General features: G+C 37.3%; 1 protein-coding gene across 1 annotated transcript; it reads right to left on the reverse strand.

Annotated features, from left to right (window-relative positions):
* Nucleotides 1-1,210: 1,210 nt before the first annotated feature.
* Nucleotides 1,211-3,725, reverse strand: LOC122578544 (galactan beta-1,4-galactosyltransferase GALS3-like). The gene is made up of 2 exons (XM_043750521.1): nucleotides 2,406-3,725; nucleotides 1,211-1,717 (listed from the first exon to the last, which is right to left on the reverse strand). The coding sequence occupies exons 1-2, from the start codon at nucleotides 3,572-3,574 to the stop codon at nucleotides 1,372-1,374; spliced, it is 1,515 nt and encodes a 504-aa protein (XP_043606456.1). The 5' UTR covers nucleotides 3,575-3,725; the 3' UTR covers nucleotides 1,211-1,371.
* Nucleotides 3,726-21,613: the final 17,888 nt, after the last annotated feature.

The following is a 21,613-nucleotide window of genomic DNA, read 5'->3' on the forward strand; positions in this document are numbered from 1 at the left end:
TTGTTTTAGCATTCCTTTTTTAGTCTTTATGGTCTAAATGTATTAAATGGATAAATATACAATAACGTTTGCATGTATTAAAAAAACCAAATAATTACCGATTATTTTTATTTATTAAATAGAAAAAAAACATAAAATTTAATTGAATTTATTAAATTTTTAATTATTAAATATATTAAGTAAAAAAGAAAATTAGAGCCTTACTCTTATTAATATTTTTTTTTTAAAAAAAAAAGTACAAGCATGGACTGTTGTTTGATTAAGAAAAATTATAATTTGCAACATCATCATTTTTTTCCCACCAGATATAATACGATGTATTGTTATTTGGTGATGTCTGTTATGATTTCAATATATCACAATTTCTTAAATTCTTATACTAGCTTATAAAACCAGGTAATACCCGCACATTATTATGATAACATTTTATAAGCTTTTAAATATATAATTGTTACTAACGTTAATTAAGCAAAGAAAAAAAAAAGACAATATAGGAAAAAAGATAAATATTTAATATTTTATTTAGTAAACGAATCAATCTACCCTCATAATTTATTTTCATTTTTTTTAAATCACAATTTTTTTTTATAAATATTAAAATATAATAGTCGACTGAACCATTTTTAAAAATAAATTGGATTTAAAAACATTAATTATAGAAAAAATCTTTAAACTAGATTATCTCATAATTAACAATCTACTTTTATTTATATACTCGTAAAAGATAAGATGTTATGTATAAGAATCACATGTCCATATGAATTTAGAAATGTATCATAATTATACATTATATTATCTATATGTTGCTAAACTTGTACGGAAGGAGATTTCCTCAAGTTCAAACAACTTAATAGATCAAGTTAGAAGAATCATGGCCTTTGGGTTAAAATCAAAGGACAAAATTCAATAATGATCATTGAATCTTGGCCCTTAATTTTAATCCAAAAGTCATGATTTTTCTAACTTGACTAAAGTTAGTATTATAACTTGGGGGAATCCTTATCCAAATTGTACATTGTGTCTTTGTAGTATATTTATTGAATTGTGTAGTACAATTATGATTTCTCGTATCTAAAACAGCCATTTAACATGGATAATAACATATATATTCTTCAAATACTGTCTGAATTCTGAAATATGTCACAAAAAACGAAAAACAATCTTTCACCCGTCGCACTATATGAGTATATGAATGCACAGTACAGAGTAGTTTTAAGAGAAAACAGAACATGTATTTAAATTAATCAATTGAATAAATAATACAGACGAATTTACCTAAAGACAAAATAAAATGTATCTTTTCAGCTATATGCATATATCTATATTTATATGAAATTTATTACAAGTATACAAAACAACATTTTCTATACATTATTGGTGAGTTTTCTGCAAAACTGGTCCTATCATTTGTAGCTCAAATGTCTTGACTTCTCCGGCAGCCTCCCTCATGGTGGTGTCCACAACATACGGCGTTCCGTCAAAATACTTGTCAGTGGTGTTCACTAGCTGCCTACATGGTTCTCGCCTTTCTGATATCGTCCCGTGGTAATGATAGTACACGATCTTTCCATCGGTTTTATGTAACGTTTTCCCTTTAATATTTTGCGACATGTGTACACCCGTGGCAAAAACATTTCGTGGTTGAATCGCGTATTTTCTGTCTCTCCTGATCCCTCGTTTTGTATCTCTATATACCAACTTCTCGATCCCCCATTTTCTGTACGTATAACACAGACATATGATTAAATATCAGTATCTTTGAAGGAATACACATGTAGTATAGAAAATAACAAATTATTATCTCTCGACAAGACAAAATAACCACCTACCGAGGTTGCATTCGGGGTCCCCAAAAAAAAAAAAAAATCTTTTAACAAACACTACATAAAGGAAATTAGTATAGTTCCAAATACATGCACCAACTTAACCCATCGACTGATATAACGTTATCAATCATACATTTATGTTACCTAATTTTAAATGAGTGATATATTAGTGTCGAATAGTATTTAAATTTGAAGCCTTCTATTTCTGCCTCCTTTTCTCTAATAATTAATTTATGCATAGTATAACTGTTAGTTGTACTATGAGTTTCTATCTACTGTATATTTGAGAAAAAGCGAGTGAAATTAGATACCTATTGTTTTAATAAGCCTATAGCTTAACTATTGCTCATTCAATAATGCACAAGTTTTTTATCTAAAATTATCTAATGAGGGAATCAAACAGAGTAATTGGGAATGTGAGTTGTCAAACAATGGTCAAGCATAAGTCTACGTTCTCACTAATAATGAGTTGAATCAGATTCTATTCCATACACTAATAAACAACTAATTAATCAACAAGACTAAAATAAGATCTAATCATAGAGCTAAAAACATAAAAAGAAAAAGAAGGAACTATACCTGTAAATTCTCCCTGCATTATCATCAAGGTAACATAACTTGTTAGACATGGTTCGTTGCTCAATTGTGAATTGTGTATACTCGGATAGCGAATCTGTAACGGCTTTAAGGGTGGATTTGTTAGGAACAAAGATGAATTCGTCAACGTCGAAAAAGAACATCCATTTAGTCATGAATCTGTATCTATGCAAACAATCGTTCACAATAAGGAATTGATTATGATAATATCCATCAAATCTCTCTTGTTCTTTGATATCTTGTAACGTTACATAACCTTTTTCGATCCAAGGCCTTAACACTTCCATTACTTCAGGGTGCACACCACCCGCATCATGTATCACAAAATGAGACTTTTCTCCAAACAACTTTACGTGGTACGCAATCCATTCGCGAATACGTTGTGGGCTTAGGCCACCATAAAGCGGCGAACCACAATACAAATATTCATATTTAGGACTATCTTGGATTTGTAAAAAGTTTAGCTCCCCTGGAGCTTCTGTTAGAGCTTCGATCTTGTCGGTTAGATCGAAGCTAGTGTCGCCTCCACTAGAAGTGGAGGCATGGACAAGTAATTGTCCACCTCTATTGTCCTGACCAACTGGATTTGAAAAAGTACAGTTGATCACCACAACAGTGTACACACGGCCGTAACCCCAATCAGGGAGGATTTTATATCCTGCGGTTGTGATGTTTTCTTGATTCCTTGTCACATTGTTTGGGACCCACTGACAGACATAAGTGGGTTTCCCAAACACATGTAAGGGTTTCGAGGACAGTCCTATAACTGCAAAAGTGTCGGCGCCTCCTCTGTATGCCGACATAAGAATGAAGTTATACGCGGCAGAGCCATATCCATTGAAATTTCGCTTAATTAGTCCATTTCCAATGACAACATCTTCTAGTTTCGAGTATTGTTCAGCCGGAGGTGGGGACGAAATGGGGGTGGTTTCAACAAGCTCGACGGCAGAAGACGGTGGTGGAAAGGCGGTGCAGCCACGTAGATCATGAAGCGAAGAAGGGAAGAATTGAAAAAGAGTGATTAAAGAGCATAAAAACAAAAGGGCCGACAATAATAATTTGAGTTCAGCAGCACAATTCCAAACAACACCAATGAACATCTTCTTGTCTTTATGATTTGGTATTTGCATTTGTTCATTATCTTTTGCCATTTTTAACAAATGAAAATTGTAATTCAAATGGAATGTTCAAAAGAGAAAAAGAAAGAAAAGAGATGAGTGTTATGCAAGTAGCATCCCACCAGACAAACACAACAGAAAGAAAAGTGAAATTCTGTGTGTGTGTGTGTTTGTGAGGTGCAGGCTAGCAAGAAATAAAAGCAAGAAATGTTAAGATTATTTATTATTATTAGTAAAAGAATTGTGGAAGCTTTTTCCTTTTCTTGTTTTTTTATAATGATTGATGTTTATGGCTTATGTTTTGTGTTTGTGGTATTGACATTTGACAGTTATACACATTGCCAGAGTGTTCCTTTTTATTTATGTTAAGAGCCGACGAATCTAAAGACTCGTCCACACTCTACGTATAGTATGCATGTTCATTGTTAAATATTTACCAAAAGTTAATAAAACCTAAATGTGGAGTATTTCCTTTTCAAATGTATATCTATATCTATAGTAAATATTGTTTCAATTTTCAATTTCAAACAATGTACAAATGATAATATATAATGTATCATAAATCAATGCCTACAACTTTCTCTCTCCTCTATAAATCATTTTATTTTTCTAATTCTTTCAAAATCTTTATCTCAAAAACCGTACATCCATAAATTATAAAAATTATATAGGTGTTCTTAAAATTTCATGTTCTTTCATTAGAGATGTCATTCGATATACTTTCAATGAATTTTTAAATCCGAGGGCGGAGCCCGTACGGCTAAGACACTCTATGACTTATCACATCATATGACCTATCATACTCTATGACTTATCACCTTCACCATCACACCACCGCAACGCGCGGGTACTTGCTCTCGTATTTTATAAAGCAAATAAGGTTTAAACTTTTAACTTTCAACAACGTACACATGCTAATGCACGATGTATCATACATCAATGCCTACAATTTTTTCTCTCTTCCATAAATCATTTTATTCATCTAATTCTTTCAAAAACCTAACATCGATAAATCATGAAAATTATATGGGTGTTTTTAAAATTTCATGCTCTTTCATTAGAGATGTCATTCGATATAATTTCAACAAATTTTTAAATCCTAGGGTGGACCCGTATGGCTAAGACATTTGACTATGACACTCTATGACATATCACTTTTCTATATATCACGCTCTATGACTTATCACCATCACCATCTCACCGCCACAACGCGCGGGTACTTGCTCTCGTACTCCTAAAATGTATATTACTTCATTCTTAATTCAACCCATAGAGATCTTGACATTTTATATTCCTTCTCATATTTCTTGCGAGTATATATTGTGAAGTCCCTCACTCGATGGTTTAACCCACAAGTGTAGAATACAACAAGTCAAGTAATCACTAGATAGGACTAGTTTGAAACGTCAAGTAAGCACTAGATTGGACTAGTATTACAATAAATATAAATGCAAGAATATATATAAAGTAATACGTACTTAAAATATAAAGATAAACAAGTAAAGTAAATGGTGAGACACAATGTAATTTTCAAGTGTATTTTATTTATTGATGTTAAATAAAATACAAGGTTGTTGTGGAATAAGAAATTACGAATTAAGTATCTAAACAACCTATGAATTACAAGTGATCTAATTTTGCTAAATAAACTCTTTGATCAAAATACTTAAAGTTGTGAAGTATAACTGTTTAGATCGAGAGTATTTGAGCAAAAGCACCAAATTGCAAAAGTATGTAATTTGGACGAGGAAGTGACTTGGTATTTATAGGCAAAAAGAATAAATATAATATTCTTTTCGCCATACAAATATGGTTACATGCATTTGAGGAAATTACTTTAATTCCTTAAATGCATTGATTAAAGTACAAGAATAAAGTCACATGATAGTGACTTGTCTTCTAATTAACCAACCACCTTTACATGCGTATAAGGCTTTTAACAAAGGACAAATGGATTTTCCGGGTAAAGGCATGTAAAGGCATAAAGTCAATTCCTCATAATCAGTGTTCAGACTTGTAAGGTCTAGAACACTGACAAGGACTCCAGTCAGGAGATCTGGTAAGTCTTCCAGTGAGCTCCGCTATTTGTCAGACTTCTTTCTTCAGACTTCAGTGAGAATGTTCTTCAATGGAAAGATCTTGACTGGAGTGAAGTCCAGTGAACAAATCTGGTGGAATCCAGATTCATGTACAAGTAAGTTGTTCACTGGTCTTCACATAATTTCTGGACAAATCTTCAGAGGGCTCCAGTAATCACGTCTGGAGTGAGTCCAGTAAATCTGGACCTAACAAATTCTTCCTATTTGTTTAGAAATTATGCAAGGATTTTCTAGCTTTTATCTATACAAGTTTGTGCTTGAAAAATCCTTAAAAAATTTGTCAAGATCATTAGTATTCCCAGTTTATACAATTTAATTTCTAGACTTAATCTGGATAAGTACTTGTGAAAAACTAGAAATTGCAACTTATATTTACAGACATCAAATGGAGGAAAGTTACAATTTTATCAACAAAAAAAAAATACAAGTACAATATCAGATTTAGGCCATTTTCTTTTCAGCATGCCCAGATGGTTCTTCTGTGGCCTTCCTCTTTACACCTGGAGATGATGAAGTAGTAAGAGTAGTCCTTAAGCCCAGCTCCATCTCCATTAGTTCCTTCCTCATCCATTCCTTGCCAATCCTCTTCATGAAATACTTAACGTCCTGGGAAACATCTTTACCCCTGAAGGAAAGGCCAATCTCTCTAAGTTCTGACCATCCGAATGCCCTGATTGACGTGTCTTTTCTTTCATCAGTAAAGTTCCCTTCTCTGAAGAGGTTGACATGGAACTTTGAGAAGTTATCATGGTTTTCTGCCAGATGGATCTCAGCACCCAGTATAGATCGGACATGAGCTCTAAATTGTGACAAATGTTCATACTTTTCTTTTGCCTGAGCCCTTTTTACCATCTCATCCATTTCCCTGGACACCTTTCTCTATTCAGCAGCTTGTTAAAGTTTTTCTTTATTGATTCTTTCTGTAGTGTTCAAGGGAATGAAGGTGCTAAGATCTGCATCTTTGGCAGCTTTGGATTTTCTGGCTGGTGCCTTGGGCAAACCCTTGATCTTCTTTCTATATTCATGCTCCAGAGCAGTAGCATTACTCCTTACTTGTTGCTGGAGATTTTTCAACTCTTCTCTTCTCTGAGCAATGAGATCCAGTATGCTCACACCATAGATTTCAGAATCATAGACTTGTTCATCCTGAGCATACATGGATCGAATATAGACATCATCCAAGGCATCCAAACATTTCTTAAGCCTAGGATCATCCTTCATCTTTTTATATACTTCAATTTGTACGCCCAACCTGCCAGCGTTGTAAGAATCCAGAGTCCCATGCCTGGCCATATCTAACTGGTGGGCAATCAAGTCTATTTTAGATTCTTCTTGAAAATTTCAATTAAGATGCACTCTTGCTCCAATCTCTTTGCCTTGGCCTCATCAGCAGAAACATATTCCTCTTCTGCTGTTGGTTCACCAGTCACCACTTGCTTTCTCTTGATCTTTTTCATTGTGTTTGGGATGTCTGGGAACTCTTCAAACACTGGCTCACTGGCATCAGTACCAGCAACCTCTTCTTCAATTTGTCCACTGGCTTCAGTACCAGTGACATCCTTTCCAATCACCTTCTTCCAGACTTCAATCTTCTTCTGAAGATCACCAACCTTTTCTGTTCTAGAACCTTCCCCCTTGGAAGCATCTCCAGATTGAAGATGATTCGACACCTGGTCCAGCTTATGTCTATCAGCAGAATCAAAGGTTCGACCAGACACTGGAGCAATATTGTTCACAATTTTCCTCTATTGCATCACTTCCTTTTTAATAATTTCAAGATCCTGAGGAAAGTGGCGAGGCAACTGGGTGTCAATCATCTTCATTAGTTTAGGCAACAACCCATCACGAAGATTTTTAAGGAGAGTTTCAGACACCTCCTCAGTGATTTCTTTCAGCATATCTCCCCTGAACTTTCGAACAACTTCATCACTAAGGGTGCTGACAACTGAGTTTTTCTCTAGCGTTGGCCTGCTCTCTAGAGAGCTTATTCTGGTGGTCAAATTCTGAACTTCACCAGTCAGACTTGCCAGAGGTTGAGCAACTTCAGCTTTAATGGTAGTCTGAACAGTTGTCACCATATCCTCCTTGATTCCCTGGACTGCAACTTGTATAGATTCAGAGTTTTTATTTGTTGCCACGACAAGTTCATCCAGCTTCTCAAAGACTATCTTCTCGTTTCCAGCAAATATGTTCATTTCTGACTTAAGATTATTAGTAATTAGAAATTTGAAGTCAGAAATAACCTGAGAAGAAGCCTGAAGTGATCTCTTCAGGTCCGCCACCTTATCAAAAAGGCCTTGGACCTCAGTTGAAGAAGAAGAGGAGAGACCACTGGAAGGATTGGTGATTCTGGTGATGGATGATACTGGCAACACCCTTGTGATATTTTCAGTTGGTTGGGTGACTGCCAGTGATTCAGAAGTTTAAGATGGTTGAATTTCTGGTGAAGTTGGTGATTCAAAAGTTGTTGGATTTGATATTTGTTCTGGAAGAGGTGTTGGTATATTTTATGGGGGTGGAGGACGCATATCAGAAAGAATTGACTGGGAGACAGAATGGATGGTGCGATCAACTTCTTCTTCTCCCAGAAAACTCATATTTACATCAAAATCATTGTCTTCAGACAGTGGAGAATCAACCATATCCAAATCTGGGCCGGTTCCACCTGCCTGGTCCTCTACTTGTACATTCTCCACCCCTACATTCAAATCAATCTGAGCCCCTTGCTCCAGATTATCTCCTTCAGTCTGCCCAGCTTGTTCCCCCTCAACCTCTTCAACTATTAAGGACCCATCAGCAGCCATGATGTCCCCACTTTCAGCAGTTGAGACTGGTATAACAAGAGGTGAGCCAGACCCTCTTTCTTTTTTACCACTTCCTTCTACAGGTACTAAGGAAGTGGTTGCTGGGGCAATCTCCTGAACAAGATCTCCAGAATCCAGATGAGAGGATTCTGGAAGAGATGATACCAAAACTCCGTCTTTCCTAAGACGACGAGTTCTGTTCCTTGGCCTGGAGGGATTAGGTGGAATTTCAACAATATTTTCAGCATTCTGCTGAGGATCAGGGGCTATCTGGAAAATAGGTTGCACCCTTTCAGCAGTAACAACTTCGGAATTTTCTTCATTCTTTTGAGATTCACCAGCAACCTCTTCATCTGGTGATGATGCATTTGCCTCTTCTTGAATTCTGAATTGATACAGCATCACCGATGGAATGTCGACCTCAGTAGGAGATGAGGTCAACTGGTTGAGGTCCCTCAGATATTCACATAATGAAAAATGAGTTGTATTTACAGAGTACTCATTTTTCAAGGCTCTTCTGAATATATTGGACAAAAATCGAATGAAGGGAATGAAGGCTTTCCTGCTCTTGACCTTCAATCTGTCCACCAGATCATTAAAGAAAATTTGGGCAAAGTCCACCCTATACCCATGCCATAAACAGTAGGCAATCTAGAGCTGTGTCTAGTTTATCTGATCTAAACCTCCAGAACTGCCACCTAAGCACTCAACAAGATGAGTGAAGAAATATCTCCATGAATCTGTCAGCCTGCTCATGTATACAGTGCCTTTCCTGAGCAGCTGACCATTCTCATCCACAATCTCAGTGTGCCCCATCAACCTGCACACTTCCCTGGTATTGATGCCAGATGGAATTTCAATGGGCATCTCATTTTTATCAAAATAGTTCATCCTCAAGGCATCTCTGAGGAAATCAACAGTAATTGTGAAGCTTTTGGTGCCTTGTTTTAGTGTGTAGTCGATGGATTCATCACTTTCCACATACACTGCAATATACCAAAATTCACAAAGATAATCGTGATACATTTTGCCCGGATTTAAGGTTAGGGCACCATATAGTGGACTGCTCAAGAAAAAGGTATTTAACCTTCCAATGATAGAAGTTGCCGAATGATTTGTTGAGAGTTTGGCCATCCAATCGTTCATATTTATTCTGATGGCATCGGCAGAAATAGAGATGTGATTTGCCTTATTAACATTATCAGCAGGAGCTATCTGGCATCGGCAGAAATAGAGATGTGATTTGCCTTTTTAAAATTATCAGCAGGAGCTATCTGGGAAATAGGTTGCATCCTTTCAGCAGTAACAACTTCAGAATTTTCTTCATTGTTTTAAGGCTCACCAGCAACCTCTTCATCTGGTGATGATGCATTTGCCTCTTCTTGAATTCTGAATTGATACAGCATCACCGATGGAATGTCGACCTCAGTAGGAGATGAGGTCAACTGGTTGAGGTCCCTCAGATATTCACATAATGAAAAATGAGTTGTATTTACAAAGTACTCATTTTTCAAGGCCCTTCTGAAAATAATGGACAAAAATCGAATGAAGGGAATGGAGGCTTTCCTGCTCTTGACCTTCAATATGTCCACCAGATCATTAAAGAAAATTTGGGCAAAGTCCACCCTATACCCTGCCATAAACAGTAGGCAATCTGGAGCTGTGTCTGGTTTATCTGATCTAAACCTACAGAACTGCCACCCAAGCACTCAACAAGATGAGTGAAGAAATATCTCTATGAATCTGTTAGCCTGCTCATATATACAGAGCCCTTTCTGAGCAGCTGACCATTCTCATCCACAATGTCAGTGTGCCCCATCAACCTGCACACTTCCCTGGTATTGATGCCAGATGGAATTTCAATGGGCATCTCATTTTCATCAAAATCGTTCATCCTCAGGGCATCTCTGAGGAAATCAACAGTAATTGCGAAGCTTTTGGTGCCTTGTTTTAGTGTGTAGTGGATGGATTCATCACTTTCCACATATGTAGAAGCAATTTTTGAGAGGCTTTTATTGTCCATCGCAATACAATTCTAGAGGCTGGTCGTGATGAAGAGAAGGCTTCATCAAAGTCCTGATGACGTCATCATCAATTCGTGATGACGTCAGTACGAAGTCGCTAGTTCGTGTGAAGGAGCTTAAAGCCCACGAACGAGATTGAAGTCCAGCCTGTTTAGCAGCCTATATATAGAACACCTAGGTCTAGGGTTTCAATTAACGATTTGAGTTGCAACAGATTTTGTTCATAGTGCATGGGGTAGAGATCTATACCCCGTGCCAGTCAGATGTATACTGATTTGGTCTAATATCCATATGATTAATGATATTCACGAGTTTTACATCTGTTCTTATCTCTTATTCTTCATGTAATTCGTGATTATATGTTCATAACTTTACAGAAACTTCAAAGACAAATCTAAGTGGATTCCGCACACTTAGATGTTGTTAGATCGTGATTTAATCGGTCCAAACCGCACTTTCAATTGGTATCAGAGCGGGGGAAGCGATTTTGCTTTCAATTGCGATCTTTATTGAAGATTTTCTGTTGAATTCGTGTTCAGTTCGTAAAGATGAAGAAGTTCGTGCAGCTTCGTGCTTACGTCAGCACGAAGAGGATTTAGCCTCGTGCTTATGTCAGCACGAAGTGGCTAGTATTCGCATGATATTTCCTTTGACTTCGTGCTTACATCAGCACGAAGTGGATCAAGTTCACGAGGACGTCACCACGAGTTCATGGACAAGATATCACGAATTCTGATTAAGTTCGTGTATACGTCATCACGAAGAGGACTTTCCCTCGTGCTGACGTCACCACGAAGATAATCACATTTTTACGATCAAGTTCGTGTATACGTCATCACGAAGAGGACTTTCCCTCGTGCTGACATAACACGAAGATAATCACATAATTCATATCAAGTTCGTGCTTACGTCATGCCTTAGTATTCCTTACTTCACGCTGACGTCATGTTGAAGATGATATGTCAATCTGAAGCAAGTTCGTGCTTATGCCATCACGTAGAGGTTTGTCCTACGTGCTTGCATTAACACAAAGATGTCTACTTCCTTGTTTGAAGATAACAAGAAACAGATCGAGTAAAGAGGTTCTAAGTTGTGTGCTTGTATCCTATGAAGCACACAAGACAGGGTAGTAAAAAATAAAAAATTAAAAAAATTAAAAAAAATGGGTATGATTCATGGAGATTTGAAGTTTGGTAGCGTTCGAAAAGTTTTCGGTCCGTTTTTGTGCGATTTCGGCACGTTTTGGATGAAAATTTTCGACAATTATCAAAAAATTCCCATGGCCTTATTAATAAAAATTTACATGAATATGAACATTTCATGTAAATGTGTTTTCCCATGAAAATTTGGAGGGGAAACGGGTATACCCTGTTTGGCGAAGAGCTTTAAATGTCGTGAGCTCTAAGCATTTTGAAGAACCTCAAGAATGAGAGATACCGTAACCTATTATAGGCTGATTTTCAAAGTATTTGCAGAGAAAAGGGGGGAATAAAAATTTCAAGGTTGTTCTTTGGTGGAATAAAAATTTCAAGGTTGTTCTTCAATGAGATTTCTTCAGTTTTCTCAGCAAAACTCTGCAGGTTGTAGAATTTACGCAGAAATAAGGGGGAATATAACGATTCTTTCGAATTTCTCAAAATAATTCTACAATTACTCGAGTTATATTAGCAGCAAGGGTGTTACTCAAAGTGTTACTCAGTTCAGAGTTATTCTGTTCGGCTTAACAAATTGATGGTGTCATTTTTAAGATGGTTGAGTATTGAAGATCATAGTGTTTTCAATTTTGATTGACACTATTTAACAAATGATCTTCTATATAGCAGTTATGGAAGCTTTTGTCGAAATATTGGAGCAATAAAGTTGATCACTTGTGGTTGAAGTACATGCAGATTGTACCTTAGTGAGATCTCAGATAGAAAAGACTCTGGGTGATTGATAAAATTGTGAAGATACGAGACATAGTTAAAACTTTGTTGAAGTATTGAAATGATGAAGCTGGTTATTTGTTGTTTGAGTATTTGAAGATTGAACCTATCTACATTCCATGATGTAAGGATAGTAATCAGGCGATATATAAGTTTCACTACGAGATTAAGATCTTTATGTGATTGGCGGTTTATATAACTGAAGGGGAGATCCGATAAGAAAGACTTCAAGTGATTAGTAGAGTTGTGGAGATACAAAACGGAGTTTGATGCTGCTATATTTGAGACAGGGTCTATGGTATTACATTTTATGATGCCGGTTGTAGAGTTTCTTATCTTTGTGATAGCTGGTTGATTTGATGCTGATTGTTGGAAATTCAACTTCTCTATTATATGCCGATTAGGCACGGAGAGCGACGATCCTAAGTGGAAGGTGGCAATGCTTAATTCGGAGGTGGTTAACAGTTGAGGGGGAGAACTACAATGAGATGTGTTGGGTTGATTGGTTGTCATAGAGGGACAGGGACTTTGCAGTTTGAAGATCAGGATGCGATGTCAGAAGATCAAGTTTCAACAAGAACACTCGATATCATCAGTTAAGGGAAAGCCAATGGATTCAGGTTTTTCGGTAGCTATTGATTATCGGAGTTTATCTAGAAATGATTGCAACGGAAAAGGGGGAGTCTGTAGAAGCAATTTCTGAGCAACTTTTATTGTCCGTCGCAAAGCAATTCCAATAAGCAAGCGAAAACAATTTTACCTTCAATCACAATCTAAAACTTTTGATGTCAATTACATTTAAAATGAGTTTATTATCTGTAACCTGCACACTTAACAAACTTCATTAATGCACCAAAAACAATAAAAATATCATAAATATGCAAAACAACCAAAATCTTAACCTATCGATAAAATAAAATCTAAGGCAAGTCAAATCTTTGTCAAGCATACTTAGCAACCAAAAACAATTGAAATTTCAAAAATTTACTTGAAACATATTCAAAAATATTTTGACTTTTCAATTTCCAAAACATTTCATTTTCTACATTAAACAACGTATGTATTAATTAGAAAATCCACTTTTAAGCATTTATAACATAAGCAATAACACTTATAGAATTCACTAAGAATTATAACATTTAATGCTTATCAAATCTCTCGTGCAATAAGAACTAGTTTGACACACAAACTGACACTTATTACAAAAATAAAAATAAAAGGAAACAAAAATAAAAAATAAAAATAAAAATAAAAATAAAAGTAAAAATAAAAATAAAAAATAAAAACTTTATTTATTTACAAGAAATCTTAAATTTTTGCGGATTAGATCAGATTAGCATTTACACAAGTCTGAAAGTGAGAAATAATTCTCTTATTATTAATTATGAAGAGTGATTCAACCATGATTACCGGTATATTTGTCCTCTTAAACACTCGGTACTTCCAGTTTCCTTTGAGTTATGACACTTTCGACATACCCTGGCCAAGGACAGTCACCATGTAACCCGAGTAGCCTAATATGCCATTGAATAGTTTGCGAACTTATGTGACCCACATTCAGATATACTTTCGTAATCAATACTAGCACTAAGATAACAAAAATTCAATGTATATTCAAAAACATCCTTAACAAATCATGAGACACTTTTTAGATTAACCAAAATTAATTACTTTGTGATTTCATGTTGATGTACGTTGATGTGACAACAGCAACTTAGATTTGATATGTCGTTTAGATTGAGACATTATGTTAATTTATGTCGTATCTATATATGTAATTGATAGATTATGGACTTTATGTTACGGTAATGATCGATTACATGTTTTGGTGTTATATATATGTGTGTTATGTATGATGTTTGTTGTGTGATATACAAGTACAAACATAATATGTGTTAGGATTCCTTAAGATGAAATACTTAGGAATATAACTAAGTCTTGTATCTAACGAAGATAAGGTATATCTTCGTTAGAGGCAAATGAAGATAAACTTCATTTGGTACAAACGAAGATTAACTTCGTTACATGGGCTGGGCAGCTAAGTTCGTAAGAACAAAGCCCAGCAAGCCCAGTTCGAATCAAAACATATATATACGAATGAATACTCTAAAATAAGGATCACGTTCGACATACAAGTACACCAGACACCTAAGTTCGTTCAATATCTTATAGAAACGAAGATAGCATAATACGGCTGATTATTTACTTGATAATTAGCGATATACCAGTTTACTAATCAAACTAGTTATCTCGTGAGGATTCCGCACTCACGACATAATCATAGACGATCTCGAGAGCGATCTATAGCTATCGAGGGACTCACAAGTGGTATCAGAGCCAATCGATTTCTTATCGAAGGTTCGAGATCGTTTTGTTTGATTCTTTTCTCTGAAAATCAACCTCCCGATACCCTTACTGTCGCTAACTTCGTTTTCTCAAACGAATTTAGCAAACGAACTTAACCTCATCTTCGTTTCGAGTTCTTCCAACGTTTTTAGCTTTATTTTCGTTAAGTTCCTTCCAACGAATTTCAAGTTATCTTTGTTACTCTCACCTTACGGATTTTGCTTTATCTTCGTTTCTTTCCTTCAAACGAAGATAATTCTATCTTCGTTTCCTTCCTGCAAACGAAGTTAATCCTATCTTCATTTCTCTCATTCAAACGAATTTAAGATCTATCTTCGTTCAGTGCAGAAATTTACGAAATGGCTTCCTCGTCAACCAACACTGCTGTTGCTCAATACCTGAATTCTCTTGTCTATCATGATCATCTTGTTGGACGTACTAATTCTCCACCGAAGTTAGTTTCATTGGCTGACTTTTGGGCATGGAGAGGTCGATTTGAAGATTATATTCAACGGGAAGATTTGAACATGTGGATTATGATCACTGAAGGATATGAATGGCCAACTCTTACTATAAACGGTGTTACAACTAATTACAAGGTAGGAGAGTTAAAAGGTGAAGAAAAATCCTTGTATGCTGTTGAAGTTAAGGCTCTTTCTACTCTTAGGATGTGCATTCCTCAAGAATTAGTGCACTTGTTTCCTAAACAGGAGTACAAGACTTCAAAGCAACTGTTCGATGCTATTGAAGCTCACTGTGAAGGTGATCCATTATTGAAGCAAAATCGAGTTAAGATGCTTAAGAAACAATTTGATTGCTTTAATGCTACCAAGAACGAACTAGTTGAGGATCTTATCTTGAGATTTCAACATCTTCTTGCTGAGTTACCCTATTTTGATCTTAAGTATACTCCTACTGAGATAGTGGATAAATTCTTGGATGGTCTGCCGAAAGCTTATAAAGAATTTCGTCATGGATTGCAAGAAAGAGCTGATTATGCATCTCTTCGTATAGATGGTGTTATATCCACATTAAGAAACAGAGAAATGAAGGATAAGGCAAAGGATCTCCAAGACAACTTCACACAAGATCCATCTCTTTATCATGCCACTATGAAGAATCCTACAGCTGATATTAATGCATTCTTTTCTGGGGTTGGTTCTTCTGGCACGAAAGAGGGTCCTAATTGTGTTATGGATGGAGATGATTCTGCAGGTTTCATGGCTTCTGATGCTGGTTTCAAGGCTCGAAAGACAAATGAGAATGCCAAGCCTGGAAATATGTCGTTTGGTAACATTTCATCTACTTCTGCTGGTTACAAGTCTATGCCTATGGATATGAAATCTGCTGAGGGAAGGATGAATGTCTTTGCCGCAATGTGTGCTGCACATGAAGCTTTTATTGCTGGGAGGATCACGGATCCAGCACTCATTGATGAAGATTATGACCAAATAGATCCAGATGATGTTGAAGAAATGGATCTGAAATGGAATTTGGCGATGATCACCAGGAGAGTGCAAAGGTTTATGCAGCGAACAGGTCGACAGCTTATTGGGGGTACTCAGGGCTTTGACAAGTCAAAGGTTAAGTGCTATAATTGCGATGGCTTTGGACATTTTGCCAAAGAATGTCAACGACCAAAGAGAGATGTCAACATTACCCCTACCTGTCAAAATAGAGGTGGTAATCGTCCTTTTAATCAGAATGCAAGTAGAGCTCTCTTGTTGACTGAAGATACTACTGGAAATAGCAATGACAAGGCTATCGTAGCTACTCAACCTGATGGTTCTTATGTCTGGAATCTTCCACAGGATGAGACTAATAATGCTTATTTGGCCGAAATAGTTGATGATATGGCTCAAATAGCAGATTCTGTTGAGGATTTCTTGGACACCTCAGTTTACCACAGTGATGAGCATCTGTATGAAAATGCTCAAAGCTCGAACTTGGAATCTTCTACTCAGGTATATGACACTGATTCTGAGTCGGATGAAGAGGTTGAGGTTGCTGATACGAAAGATTCTAGAGAGGTGAACGCTGCTGAGAACAAAGACGATTCTGCTACTGAAAAGGTTGAAAAGACGATTGAAGAGCAGATGAAGGAGTATGAAATTCCAGCAGGCATGAGTGTGGATGACTTTGTCGCGTACATGGCAGACTGCAAAGAAGCAGATCAACAGGTATCTTATTCTCTTCGTACTATTGTTCATGTTTGCAAAATTGTTAATCGAATGTTTGATGAAATTGAACAAAAGAATGAACGAATTAAGCATTTAGAATCTGTTGTTAATGCTGCTCATGAAGAAAGAGATAAATTGATTAAAAAGATTTAACTGTCACTGATAGAGAAAATTTTTAAAGGATAGGATTAAATCTTTAGAGTCTGACATTAATGCTATGAAAGACAAAGTTAAACATGCTGTGGCTGTAGAAAGAGTAGGTGGTGAAGCTTATGCATTATTAGCTAAAAAGTGTGCTACTATTGAGAAAGAACTGGCTGATGCTAGAATAGAAATAGTGGACTTACAAGCTAAGGTTGATTCATCTAGACATGCTGAGCTTTTGATGCATATGCAAAAATTTGGGGACTCTCCATCTACGAGTTCTGACTCTGCTAAAGTTTCTTACAATAGCATGCCTCCTCCTTTCAACAATAATTATACTCCTGTAGAACCTAATATCCCGGAAGTCCTACTTCAACCTAGTGTTGATGTTGGTAAATCTCAAGACTCGTCTCCTAAGCCTACTTTGACTGAGGAGACAGCAGCATCTAAAGGAGTTTCTTCTCAACCTACCAAGGAAGAGAAATTGAAAGGTGTCGTCCTAGATTCGTCCACTTCTTATGGTCAAAAAGACAGTATTACTCACTTTACACTTCGTAAGAGTAGTAGGGTCTACACTGAGTTAGAATTTCCGTTATCATCAATTGACCCTAAGAGGATTGATAAAGTCTGGGATGTTGATATTAAGGATATGAAGCGATTAAGTCAGTTGCGTCAAACTCCTTTACCTAAGCAGTCTAGGGATAGTCAATCTGAAGATGAATTAGTTGTTAATGTCGAAGCAACTAAGGCTTTGAAGCATATCTTAATGCCTGCTCGAAAGAAGTCCCCAAGTAAGTCTAGGATATCACCGACCAAACGAGACCATAAGGATCCTAGTAAACAAGTAAATCAGTGGACAATAGTGAATCTGTAAGTACCAATAATAAGGTAGATACAAAGAAAAAAACTAAGGTCCTCTCTTGCTTTGCTTGTCATGAAAAAGGTCATGTTTACAGTGTATGTCCTAATCGACCTCGGAGATTGGTTCTCCTTCAAAGGTTTCCACCTCGGAAGGAAAAAGGGGGTTGGGTAATGATAAACAGGTTTATAAGGCTAAAGAAGTTCAATCTTCCACAAAACCGTTTACTATACCTCAACGACGTGAATCTCCACCAAAAGGTTCTTCTCCTATGGGACAAAGATTCACTACCCTCAGTGGGAGTTCGAGTCGGTCACAAACATCTCCAAGTCGTAATTCATTTATAACCGACTTCACTCGAGTGTTAGACCCTCTTTTGGCCTTCATTCCCCAAGACCTTCTCCAACGAGCGGTCAGACGTCTTCTCCAGTGAGAAGACAAGTTGAGAATCAAGTCACACCCACGGCTTCTAGCAATGGATATTGGACTGAACTGATTCTCAAGGATGAGAAGGGACGACCCAAACCTATGAAGGTTTGGGTCCCCAATGATAACTAATATTTCTCATTTTATGTGCAGGGAGTTCCTAGGAAACCTATTCATTTGTGGTACCTTGACAGTGGATGCTCCAGGCACATGACAGGGGACAAGAAGCTCTTGTCCAATTATACTGGTATAAATGGGTCATATGTTAGTTTTGCTGGCTCCAAGGGCGGCAACATCACCGGTCAAGGAGATGTCGTCAATGGACAACTAACTCTAGAAAGAGTTAACTATGTGGAACAACTTACTCACAATCTAATGAGTGTCTCACAGATCTGTGATAAGGGCAACAATGTTCATTTCACAGAAAAGGAGGCATACATCTTGAAGCCGGGTTTTGTTATTCCAGAAGAATGGATTATGCTCAAAGCTCCTAGGAAGAGAGACATCTATGGTTTAATTTTAGGTGTTGATAATCCAAAGGAGCCCCTTTGTTTGTTGAGCAAGGCAAATGAGTCTGAATCTCTCCTATGGCATCGTAGAATGGGACATATCAACTTTCGGAAGATGAATGAACTTATCAGTCTTGGGTTAGTTGATGGTGTGCCTGTTAAGAAGTTTGGGATGGAAGATAAGTGTGTACCGTGTTTGAAAGGGAAGCAACATAAGAATCCGCATAAATCCAAAGTACTCAACTCTATTTCCAAACCATTCGAATTACTTCATATGGATCTCTTTGGTCCTGTGAACAAACGAAGCATTGGAGGGATGTCTTACTGTTTAGTGATCACTGATGATTACTCGAGGTACTCATGGGTATTTTTTCTGAAGACCAAGGATGAGACTGCCGAACGATTTATGGATTTTGTCAAGCAAGTTGAAAATGTCCATGGAGTCAAAGTTAAGAGAATCAGGAGTGACAATGGTACTGAGTTCAAGAATAATACTATTACTGTATTTTGCTTGACCAAAGGAATTCAACATCAGTACAGTGCACCATATGAGCCACAACAGAATGGAGTGGCTGAACGGAAGAACAGGACGTTAATTGAGACAGCCAGGACGATGCTTGCTGATTCAGGGCTTCCTATTACTTTCTGGGGAGAGGCAGTGAATACAGCTTGTCACATTCTGAATCGGGTTTTGACAGTTAAACGGTTTAAGAAGACTAGTTATGAACTATTGCACAACAAAAAGCCCAATTTACAGAATGTTGAGCCTTTCGGTGTTCCGTGCACTTTTCTTAAAACTCTTCCTCAAGGGAAATTTGAACCTAAATCTGAGGAGGGTTTCTTTTTGGGCTATGTTCCAAGTACACCGATTAGGCGAGTGTACAATCAGAAGACTGGCAAAGTAGATCTTGGTACAAATGTCGTAATTGTCAGTCACAAACCTGCTGTACACCTTGGTCCTGCTAATCATTTTGATTATGACGGTGTCTTCACTTCTTTTCGTGGTCCTGTTTCTTTTGCAGGTGTTCCAACAGTGGAGGATGTCGTTACTCTTCATGATCCTTGGATGGTGGACCGGTTTCTGGTTCTTCTTTGGTTCCTCACCAATAGTTGAGCCTACCTCTGAATCTGGAGAATCTAGTGGGACAAAAGTAGCAGATTCAACCTTAGAGCCTGCTCCTATAGTTCCTACTGATCCTTTGCATGTACCTCTACCTGATTCTCCTTTCTATGATACTGATGACACGGAAGGTGAAACTCAGGAGGAGCCTAACACTCCAGATTACAAAACTCCAGAGCAACATGTGCAGACGAATTTGGGAGATGATCTTTCTGTCGATAAGGTTCCTCAAACCAGAGTCCACAAGGATCATCCAGTCAAGCAAATCATTGGTGATGCTTCTGCCTCTGTTCGCACGAGGAATCAATCTAAGAAACCGTCGTGTATGTTTGCTGAAGTTAAGGATACTGGGGCAATTACTTGGTACTTGTATTACTGCTTTATCTCTCAGGTTGAGCCTAAGAATGTTGGAATGGCTCTTAAGGAACCGTCATGGGTTGAGGCGATGCAAGAAGAATTGGCTCAGTTTCGGAAGCTTGAGGTATGGAAGTTAGTTGACTTACCTCCGGGTGAATCTCCTTTAACAACGCGTTGGGTTTTTCGTTGTAAACGCGATGACAGAGGTGTAGTCACTCGAAATAAGGCTCGATTGGTGGTTAGAGGATTTGAGCAACAAGAAGGTTTTGATTACGATGAGACATTTGCACCTGTAGCTAGACTTGAAGCTATTCGATTATTTCTGGCATATGCTAGTTATAAGGGTATTAAGGTGTATCAGCTTGATGTAAAGAGTGCCTTCTTGTATGGTGATATTAAAGAAGAAGTGTATGTCGAACAACCTGCCGGTTTGAGGATCCAGACTTTCCTAATAAAGTATATCGTCTCGATAAGGCTTTATATGGTTTACATCAGGCTCCTCGATCGTGGTATGAAAAATTGTCAACACATTTGAAGGAAAGTGGTTTTACCAGAGGTTCTATAGACAGCACGTTGTTTATTAAATGGAAAGGGAAGGACTACTTGCTTGTACAGGTCTATGTCGATGACATCATTTTTGGTTCATCTGATGACAAAATGTGCAAGGAATTTGAACAGAGCATGAAGGCTAAGTTTGAGATGAGTGCTATGGGGGAATTAACCTTCTTCCTTGGACTACAGGTGGATCAACTGAAAGATGGTTTCTTTATACATCAGACCAAGTATGTTAAAGATTTGCTTACTCGGTTTCGCATGTCTGATGCTAAGGATGCTGTTACTCCCATTAAGACTAATCATGGGTTGTGTCCTGATAAGCCTAATGATCCATCTGTCGATGCCACTCAATATCGAGCTATCATTGGATCCTTGATGTATCTGACAGCCTCACGTCCAGATATTACCTTTGCTGTTTCTATGTGTGCTAGATATCAGGCTAATCCGAAAGAGTCTCACTTGAAAGCTGCAAAAAGAATCCTTCGTTATGTGAAAGCCAAGCCTCGTCTAGGTCTTTGGTATCCCATGTATGGTTCTTTTGACTTTGTAGCTTATACTGATTCGGATTATGGTGGTGACAACTCGGATAGGAAATCAACGTCAGGTGGATGTCAGCTTTTAGGGGGAGAATTGTATCGTGGCAGTGCAAAAAGCAGACATCTGTTGCACAGTCATCCTGTGAAGCAGAGTACATTGCTGCTGGATATTGCTGTTCTCAGGTGCT

Source organism: Erigeron canadensis, chromosome 8 (genome assembly GCF_010389155.1).
Source record: "Erigeron canadensis isolate Cc75 chromosome 8, C_canadensis_v1, whole genome shotgun sequence".
Lineage (NCBI taxonomy): Eukaryota > Viridiplantae > Streptophyta > Magnoliopsida > Asterales > Asteraceae > Erigeron > Erigeron canadensis.